Genomic DNA, 10837 nt, shown 5'->3' on the forward strand with positions numbered 1-10837 from the left:
TTTTTTCCCAGAGTAAGGCAGTACATATGTGACCCATCGATCAATCTGGTGTTCTATCCTAATGAGCGGGGTGGGAAAAGAAATAGAATTTTAAATCCAAAGGCGATAATTCCGAAATTTCATGTTTTTAGAAGTCAGACACAAAGCTCGTCTGCTTCAGTCAAGACATTTTATTCAAATTCAAATTGTAAATATTTTATATCTTAAAACTAAATTTTGAGCGGCTATGTGGTCTTGTGGTATGACACTCGCTTTCGGATCGGAAAGTCCTGGGTTCGAGCCTCGCTCGGCGCATAGTTGAGACCTTGGAGAAGGCTTTTTCTCACGTTCTCTCATCGTACTCTGGTGTAAAATGAGTACCTGGTCGTTAAAAGCGTTGTCTCTGTCAGAAAAAAATTGTAATATCGCCTAACAAGCGTCATGTCCCTGCCTAAATGTTAAATGTTGCTGTTGGCCAGGGACCCCTTTTTCTTCTTCTTCTTCTTCTTCTTCTTCTTCTTCTTCTTCTTCTTCTTCTTCTTCTTCTTCTTCTTCTTCTTCTTCTTCTTCTTCTTCGTCTTCGTCTTGTGGAAACCTCCAATATTGTCGAGGACCACTCCACAGTTTGTAGGGTTTTTACCTTTTAAACTTGCTAAAACTCTGCACATAATACTAATAAAAAAAACACACACATAGATTTTAAAGCGCTTTGAGCACGTTTGGTGTATATCGTGCTATATAAAAGCTCAATTTTTGTTTTTTTAAACTGAATTTTAGACATCGAGTTCATCCGGATATAAAACCATTTTTAAACGATTGGTCATAAATTAACTTGATTCATTTCATCTTTTCATTACTCTTGAGTTTTTGTTGTCAGATATGTACGTTATCAACAAATTTCAATGGAACTATGCACTTCTTAGTTAATTTTAAAAATAGGGGGGGGGGGGGCGGGGGAGGGGGGCGATACTAAAGGGTCATTTTTTAAAAATTTGATGAAAAATCCTAAACTTCTGTGCACAGTCATAATGTGTATGTTTGGGAAGGACGGATGCATTCAACTTTTTTTTTCGAAAAATACTGCCTTTGCTATGGAAACGACGCCATATTGGAGAATAAATAACAAACATTTAAAAGTCAAAGGCTTTTTAGTTTATCAACCGATTGTCATAATGTATTGTTCACAAGCAGACAAAAGGAAAACAAAGAGGCTATAGAAGCCCAAATTTTTCTTATTTCTTAATTAGAATCTTAAAAAACTAATGTCAAAGTTATTACTCTATTATTCCCCTTGAAAAATGTTACTTAATTGCAAATTACAGATAACATTATTTTTCTTTTTAAATCCGGATTCTAGAGAAATTGCATATTTGTATAACACTCATTTGTAGAATGTTTGAAAAAGATTGATTGAAAATTTAGGGAGGAGTTAGGTTTTTAGTGACGAAAATTGTAGTTTTGAGAAAAACGCATTTTTAAAAGTCAAAGTAAATTAGTTTAGGGAAAAACTCTCCTCATGCAGAACTCTCGCTCTCTGATTGGATTGTGACCACATGACATTATTAAGAAAAAGTGATTGGTTGTTGAAGAGACAGGAGAGTTTTTACTTATCATTGATATATTTTTGCCTTTACTTAGTTATATAGAATATTTGATACTCTTTCATGAAATCAGTCGTTCCTTTCGACTGAAGCTAAAAATGGGCATGGATTTACCCATACCATGGGTCACAACATACGCTATTTTGAGTAGAAAAGAACTGAAGATGAAGTTCTCATGCAAATGTTTATGCAGACAATGGCCACATGAAAACATCCCACCAAAATCTAATTATAGCGAACTGGGTCAAATTTAATCATTTTTAATGTCCCTCTCCCCCCTCTCCTCCCTTAAAGCAAACCCCGTTTATACAACACTCAGAGGGGACCATATAGAATTCCATTTAGTAAAATAGGCAAACTTTATTGTCATTATTTGTGGAATATCCACTGTTAGAATTAGGCCATCAGTTCTGTATAATAATCGGCCACGGACTGTCTGGTTGTGTGTATGTATTTGTGGTTGGCGGTCAAACGCTTCGACCGATTTGCCCCAAAATCAGCACAGACCCAGAGGAGAACATTGGAAAAGACATGAACCGAACGGAAGTGATGTCACAGAACCGTAAGTAATGTCACCGGTCAAAACCCACTTGTTACTCACCTAGAGTGGCTTTAAAGCCAGAGGAAGTGACATATTCTACACATAAAGTGACCTCTAGAAACCGTATGTGGGCCTAAAAGACTGGGAAAGTCTAAAGTAATACATAAGGGAGACTTTATTTCATTTTATGCTGATTAAACTCAGGTGTGGCCGTTATTCATGGCTGTATTCTAATCCACAGTGGCAATGAGCTGTGCAGAAAATGAGGGCGCTTGCCCATTTGCATCGTGTCTTGCAGCCTTTCTTCCATCCATACCAAACCAGTTCAAGGCAAGTCTCTTCTGTAGGATGCAAAATGGTCCATACAGGCTTCCAACCACATATTTCATCTATCTTCCACCCGCATTGAGAAGGAGAAGCTGTCAGTGGAGCTTTCTGTAGCGATTTCTCCCAAAAAAAACATGCTGATACACTGCATCTGACACAACATCTAACGTTGGTGAAATATTATCGATAACTCTCTTCTCTGTGCAAATAGCTGCATGCGTGCAACACTCACGGTTGCCATTCAATTATTCTTTTCAAACAGGAGATAACAAAATTTTCAATCATTTTAAAGCAGTCTTCCGTAGGTTTGGTAGCTGAAACCAGTTGAAGAAATACAGGAGTCACATCACTGAAAGCATCCCATATCGTGATTAATATTTCTCCTTTGAGGAAGAACAAAAAGAAACAGTATCACACCCTGTTAGAGCATGGGAGATCGGCAGTGCGTCATCGCTGACTAATGGAAGTCTGGATACTATTTCGTGGGCTACAATATGAAGATAATGCTTTCCGGAGCCAAATATAATCCAATATAATCCAAAGCTCCTAAGATTTTAGCCTTCTCAGGGATCGAGAAGTGAACGGTGAGCACAACCACATCGGTGCGTAGCCATCGGAAAGTTATAGCCTGACACTTACCAAAAAATGACGTCAAAATGCCTGTCTATTATTGCCACAAAAGAAAACAAATCGTGAGTTGTATTCAAATGTTCAACCGATGAAATAACTTGTTTCCTTGAGCTCTACTAACAACGACTCGCTAGACGCTACACAAACCTAAAAAAATGACGTCAAACTGCCAGTCTTAGAGACTTCTAGTGTCAGGCTATATGTTAACGATGGCTAAGATCAGCGTCCGCGGTTCTTATGAAAGTTTCTTAAATTCCTTGATGAATGCAATCTTTGGCATGCAGTAATAATCGTTTCTCAGCGTCTTCTTATTTTCAGTCATCAATGGAAGACACATGATTGCAGTTGAAGTGCTGATGGCCTTTCTTTGACAAGTTGTGACTACAATTATTTCCCTGTATGAAAACAAATCAATTGTTGTGTCAATAATTGGAATATGTTTTCTTCATATGCATTGTTTCATAGGAACTAGACAGCGTGCGTACAGATAACATTTCACATTGCAGTCTTCACACAAACCTGACGCTTTTCTTAACATTGGAGAAAATTTGATATTAAAAACAAACTTAGTGAAATAAACTTAATTTTAAATTTCGAGTCAAAAATAAAAGCATTGAAATGTGTATTCAACTAGAAATTTTAAAATATACACGATAATTAACATAATTTTGAATAGTGCATGCATTGTATGTTGATTTAATAACACGAGACTCATACTATATGGCTATAGTAAAATTAAAGGCATCCATGATAATAGCTTGACAGGCGTAGCAACAAAAGGTACGGAGGAACCATCAATTGGAACAATCAATTTCCTATAATCTTGGTCAATCGTTCATTCCTTTTCTTGACGTTTAAACAAAAACTACGTCACAGTCGATCGAAACTGATGTATGGAACGCCATTGTCTGCATCAAAACTAGGATGTCTTGGAGATTTTTAAATCGCTGGTATGTCTTTTAAATGAAAGACATAAGCTTGCCTCTATTCAAATTCTTAACCAGGAGATTGAACTGCAAAAAAGTGCAAAGTTAAATCATTTGCCTTACAAACTATAAGCGCCGGTTAGTTTACGAAGAAGAAGGGAGCCTTGTTGTTTAATGCGTATACTATATTTTCTGTCTGTGACCTAAGAGTGATCTTTGAATCTTGCTGTTAAAGATAATTGAAAATCGTCTATTACTCAAGCGCTGTTAAACCTTAGGTTTCCACAGAAAATATTTGAAATGGAATTTAGGACAATTTTGTTTTTAACAACTTTGATTGCAACAAAATGCTGGTCCTACGACGAGTCCATGTTCATACTCGGCGACCCATTATGCCGTGTTCAGGAACGGATTGGCCGTGGATGCTCCAGACAAGGACCTCAACGTTTTCCCTCTTGTTTAGCAGAGTGTCGTCTTCAAAGCTCTTGCACCGGGGTGAGCATTGAGAAGACTACTGGGAAATGTTTTATTCACGATGTGTGCAGGTCTTTACCAGAGTGTGTTGTACCAGATACACATCACAAGTATTACGCTAAATACTGTATCCACGGGCAGTGGGATCCTGAAACACATTCGTGTGACTGTAAATTCGCCACCTTCGGGAAAAGATGTGAAAAGGCTTTTCAAAACTGTGAGGGATTGATAGAAGCTGGATTTAGTCCCGGCCAATACCTTGTCTATTTAGACCTTAGACAAGATGGCGATTTTCATAAAGTACTTTGCGCTTTTGCCTCCGGTGGCTATATTGCAATTATTATAACAATAAATAGCGGAGCGAATATATTTAATCGTACATGGAACGAATACGTGAATGGGTTTCATTTAGAATTCAAGGAAAATTACTGGATTGGTCTAAATACGTGGCATGTGTTGAGCACCTATCTACACTGTAATACAATGCTTTATGTTGTGGCATTTAGTGACAATTCCAAGGCATACCGTTGGTATCTTGATTTTGTGGTTGGCGATATAACAGAAAACTTTTCATTTTCTTTTTCAAGCTCCCAAGAAAACAAAAACACTGATGGTGACTTCATTTCTAAAAATCAGACGGCAGGGGATTGTATGAGCAGTGTCCAGAACATCCCATTCTCTACCTGGGATCGGGACAATGATGGAAACGATGCTGTAAACTGCCCGTCCTTGGTTGGAAATGGTTGGTGGCACCCAAGGAACTGTGACAACCCGTGTAACGTTCTAGGCTGGGGAATAGAAGATTGGGATAACATGCCGATGCAGCAGAGATTTTCTGTACTGGGCGTCAATGATGATGTAATGTCAGAGGTAAAGGAATATGCGATGTATTTGAAATGCAAACCATGAGTTACACATATGCGACCCGTCGTCCCAAAACCGTATACTGTCAGAATAACTAAGATGCTGAAAATCCAACTTAACACCAAAACTCTCAGTCTCGGGTCGAGTTTATATGGTGTATGTATGAGAACGATTGGAGTATTGTAGAACGACAAAGATAAAACAAAAACAAGAAACTAATTTTAAAAAATTTAAAAAAATCATGTTTTTGGTCAGTTTGGTTTTAATAAAATACAAATCATCCCGACATAATACCGTATTGGCTCGAAGGGTATGATCCATCGCCTCAATGTAGCAGTGAGTCAATGTGGAAATTAGTCAGGGTGGCATGTGGCAGTGAGTCAATATGGCAGTATGTCAATGTGGAAATTAATCAGTGTGGCTTTTTGTCGGTGTGGCAGTAAGTCAATGTGGCAGTAAATCAGTGTGGCAGTAAGTCAATGTGGCAGTTAGTCAATGTGGCAGTAAATCGATGTGGCAGTTAGTCAATGTGGCAGTTGGTCAATGTGGCAGTTAGTCAATGTGGCAGTTAGTCAATGTGGCAGTAAGTCAATGTGGCAGTTAGTCAATGTGGCAGTAAGTCGGTGTGGCAGTTAGTCAATGTGGCAGTTAGTCAATGTGGCAGTTAGTCAGTGTGGCAGTTAGTCAATGTGACAGTTAGTCAATGTGACAGTAAGTCATTGTGGCAGTTAGTCAGTGTGGCAGTTAGTCAGTGTGGCAGTTAGTCAATGTGGCAGTAAATCAGTGTGGCAGTAAGTCAATGTGGCAGTTAGTCGGTGTGGCAGTTAGTCGGTGTGGCAGTTAGTCAGTGTGGCAGTTAGTCAGTGTGGCAGTTAGTCGGTGTGGCAGTTAGTCAGTGTGGCAGTTAGTCAGTGTGGCAGTTCTTTCGGTGTGGCAGTACGTCAATGTGGCAGTAAGTCAATGAGATAATGTGTTAGTGGCGTTGTTAAGATGAATATTATTCATCCACTACCACATCAAGTCATTCGTCTGTAGTGTTTCATTAATCCTGTTTTGTTGACAAAGGGGAAACTCGAAACGTCCATTTTATCTCTTTTCGTATATCAAGTTGAACCTTACATTCAATTTCACAATGTAATCAATTTTTCTTGTTTCTAGCAGCAAGATTTACATAAAATCAATGCAGGGTACTTTTTAAAATAGATTTTCTCATGTTACATTCAGTGGGGGAGATAAATACAAAATATACAATGAGGGTTGTTCGTCTAATATTAATTAGAAAACAGTCGTTTATTTAACTCTGTCAAATCCTGGAACAAACTAAAATGTCACTCCAACCCCCCCCCCCCCCCCCCCCCCCCCCCCCCCCCCCCCCCCCCACAAAAAACCAACCCAACTGAGAAACAGTGAACTCCTTGAAACTTGGCGTTGACATAGAATTGTCCTAATGATGATTACATGTAAATACTGAATTATTTCTTCTTCTTCTTCTTCTTCTTCTTCTTCTTCTTCTTCTTATTATTATTATTATTATTATTATTATTATTATTATTATTATTATTATTATTATTATTATTATTATTATTATTATTATTATTATATATTATTATTATATATTATTATTATTATTATTATATTATTATTATTATTATTATTATATTATTATTATTATTATTATTATTATTATTATTATTATTATTATTATCATTATTATTATCAATATTATTATGTATACTATAAATTTTATTTTAAAAGATGTTTTCTTTATTTTTCTTTCAGCTATGATTTTTTGTCTGTTTTCTTATACTAGTATCAAAATATATGGATTGACGTTTGATTATGATGAAAAACGCACCTACATGTTTTATATTCTCAATTTTTGTATAATTATCATTTTATTGTGTTTGCATAATATGTTACTTTGATTGCTAAAAGTTGATACTTCGATTATATTGTATTTAATATGCCTCGCAACTTGTGTTTAGATCCGTTGGGTTGACTGCTGGCAAAGTTAGAATTAAATAAAAATGATCATGGCTAACCTTAAAAAAATTTTTAACCACAGGAATGAGTGACATCCAATGTCCTTGTAACTGTTGTATATTTTATAAATATTTTATTATATTTGATGTTTATTTTTGCTTTTAATTAGCTTCGTATTTTCATCAATAGTTATTCATGACAGTGTATAAATCTATGCTAATATAACGATGAATTATGTGCAACATTATGATAATTTCCATTCAAGATCAATGAAGTAAATCTTATCTTATCTTATCTTATCTTATCTTATGTTTGTCGCCCCTTGGCCAGTTTAGTTCTATCTTCATCTTATACATACGACAATAAACAAAGGCAGAGGGATATTGACCTTTAAAAAAATAGAAAAAAAAAGAAGTACACCAACTAAATAAATAATTTAAAAAACATAAATAGATAAGGTCTCAATTTTTCAGATTTTTTACCAAGAATGAGTAATCATTTAATCAATCGCATGCTGGAGGGAGTTTTCTGGCCCAAATTTTTATAAATACTGTCTTAAAATGAATACGATTAGTGAGGTCCCAGATTTGAGAGTTCTACCAAGAAAGAAAGAAAGCAATATGAACGAGAGAGGTAGAAGGAGAGCAGAGAGAGTGAAAGATAAAAAGAAAGGGAGAAAGAGAGAGAGAAAAAAGAGAGAGAGAGTTGGAGAGAGAATGAAGAAAGAAAGGAGAGAATATAAAAAATAAAGAGAGGAGAGAGAAAAGAGAGAGAAGGAAAATGAAAGAGAAAGAAAGAGAAGAACAATAAGAGAAGAAGTGAAAAAAGAAGAGTAGAGGAGGAGTGAGAGAGAAGAAAGAGAGATGAGAGAGAGAGTGAAAGAAGAGAGAGAGAGAGAGAGAGAGAGAGAGGAGGAGGTGAGAGAGAAGAGAAGAGGGGAATAGAGGAGAGGGTAGAGAGAGAGAGAGAAGGAGAGAAGAAGAAATGAGAGAGAGAGAGAGGAGATAGAGAGAGAGGAGGGGGAGATAGATAGGTAGAGAGAGAGAGAGAGGGGGGAGATAGATAGGGTGAGAGAGAGAGAGGGGAGATAGAGAGAGAGAGGGGAGAAGAGTAGAGAGAGAGGAGATAGAGAGAGGGGGGGAGATAGATAGGGTGAGAGAGAGAGAGGAGAAGAGAGAGAGAGAGGGAGATAGATAGGGTGAGAGAGAGAGAGAGGAGAGAAGAGAGAGAGAGAGAGGAGAAAAGGAATAGGGTGAGAGAGAGAGAGAGAGAGAGAGAGAGAGAGAGAGAGAGAGATTCTTCACGCCTCATAATATGTTGCCCTAAAATTCTTATTTACAAGTAATTCAAGCTGTTTTTAGTGTTTATAATAGTTAATGGTCAATTCCACCTATAATCTTCTTTACAACCCTGTCATGGCTTTGTAAAACATTATAATCATTAAATATTGTTCTGAACCCGTTCAATAAAAGTTTTATTCAACGAATGCAAAATTTTGCTCTCATTCTATTGGCTTAAATTTTTAAAAATTGAGCTTTTATATAGAGCAATATCCACTAAACTTGTCAAGCGCTTCAGAGGCCGCACGCAATTAATTGACGGCACGTTGTAGCGATTTATATTTTCGATAGCACGCTGTACGCGTATCATTACAACATGTAGGGAAGATATAAGTTAAGAGCTTAAGACTAATATGCGCAGCAAGTCCACAGTCTCAAGGTCTGGTTCGAGCCCGCTCGCGTTGAGTTTGAACGGCTTATCACATTCTCATCGATGAATGGTAATCGTTACAGCGTTGTCTTTTCGAAAGGTATTCGCTTACAGCTCATGTCGTCCTATTAATTTTGTGTGTCAGGACTCGTGAAAGCTTGAGATTGTGTTCACTCAAAAGAATTGTGTGAACGCCGTGGGGGGGGGGGGGGGTCAGAAGTGTTTGTAATCTTGTATGGATGTGTTGCTAGAACTCCAAATATCAACGAATTAGGGACAAACAAAAATTGTGAACGTGCTGAAATAATGAAGCTTCAAGTCGTAATTTCTCCTATGAGATGTATTATAACCTGTCAAACTTCGACAATGGCGACCGATGAGATTTTCTCCGACGACAAAGTTATCAGAGGCAATATTATAAATTGATCATGTTTGACTTTTATACATTCTGATCACAAGACATATAAAAGTTTAGCCAGCTGAAGAATTAAAGTAAAGATTTTCTTTGGTAGAACACGCTGCTCGCCGTTAGCGGCAGGTACATCAGTTTACACTTAACAGTGGATGAAAGAAAAAAGTTAAAGAGCCTTTTCAAGATAAATATGCGCCAAGAGGTTTACACCATGCTCATTTCGGAGTAGGATACAGAAATCGGTTTACATGAATCTTTAAGATGGGTTGTGCTTGGTAGAAGCTACAACAATTACAACCGGATTAAAGAACAATAACAAAAGGTGAGTGATAGCCATGGCTAATACAATTTATAATCTTCAACAGTCGTAACGTCACTTCCTTCCTAATGACGCATGGTAACTTAGTAACACTGGCTCTAAACTATCGGAACATGGTGAGCATAAAAGCGTATCCAGAGGGGAAAAACATAAATTTGATCATGCTTTGACTTTTACACATTCTGATCACAATGAAAAGTTCTAGCCAGCATGAAGAATAAAAACTAATGATTTTCTTTGTTTAGAACCAAGATGAACGCCGTTGCCGGGAGGCGTGACATCAGACTAATGAATCCAATTTCGTTCCATCCATAGATAGTATGCACTTTGCTAAGAAGTTCACAACATTGCCATCCGGAAGTATAACGGACCAACATACAAAACTATGTGTAACCATGAACTTTTATAGATAGTATGCGCTTGGCTAAGAAGCTCATAACATTGCCATCCGGAAGTAAAACGGACCAACACACAAAACCGTGTGTAACCATGATCGTTGATTGTCTGCTCAATATAGTTTAGTGAGAAGTACTCATAAACGCGGATGGCAAAAAACAATAACAAAGGCATTAGTGACGTCATCTTCGAACTATCTGTAGTCTAGCTTAGTGACAATCACTCACAAACGCAAATGGCAAAATAACAATATATATAGTGCTTGTCTAACAAGCTCACAACATTCCCACCCGGAAGTAAAATGGACCAACACACAAAACTATGTGTGACGTTGAAAGTTTATAGTTTGGTTAAAACAGTTTAGTGAGAATTGGCTTCAAGCGTCGTAATGATGCATAGTAACTTAGTAACTGGCTCAAAATATCGGAACAATGGCAGACGCCCTTATGAAATATTTCTTGTGTCAGGCTATATGTTAAAGATGGCAACGCTTAGAAGCTCAAACATTGCCATCCGGAAGTATAACGGACCAACACACAAAACTATATGTTACCTTAAACGCTTTTAGTCTGGATAATACAGTTTAGTGAGAATTACTCATAAACGCGGATGGCAAAAAGCAATAATAAGGGCAGGAGTGACATCATCTTCGTTTTATCACAAGAAGGAACGGAA

The 10837-nt window shown here is 37.2% G+C and overlaps 1 protein-coding gene across 1 annotated transcript; it reads left to right on the forward strand.

Moving 5' to 3' along the window:
• Positions 1-4071: 4071 nt before the first annotated feature.
• Positions 4072-6650, forward strand: LOC144976141 (fibrinogen-like protein 1). Its single transcript, XM_078920321.1, has one exon. The coding sequence runs from the start codon at positions 4305-4307 to the stop codon at positions 5385-5387; it is 1083 nt and encodes a 360-aa protein (XP_078776447.1). The 5' UTR covers positions 4072-4304; the 3' UTR covers positions 5388-6650.
• The last annotated feature ends 4187 nt before the right edge of the window (positions 6651-10837 follow it).

This window comes from Berghia stephanieae, chromosome 7, assembly GCF_034508935.2.
Source record: "Berghia stephanieae isolate SIO BIC M18660-M18661 chromosome 7, UCSD_Bste_1.3, whole genome shotgun sequence".
Lineage (NCBI taxonomy): Eukaryota > Metazoa > Mollusca > Gastropoda > Nudibranchia > Aeolidiidae > Berghia > Berghia stephanieae.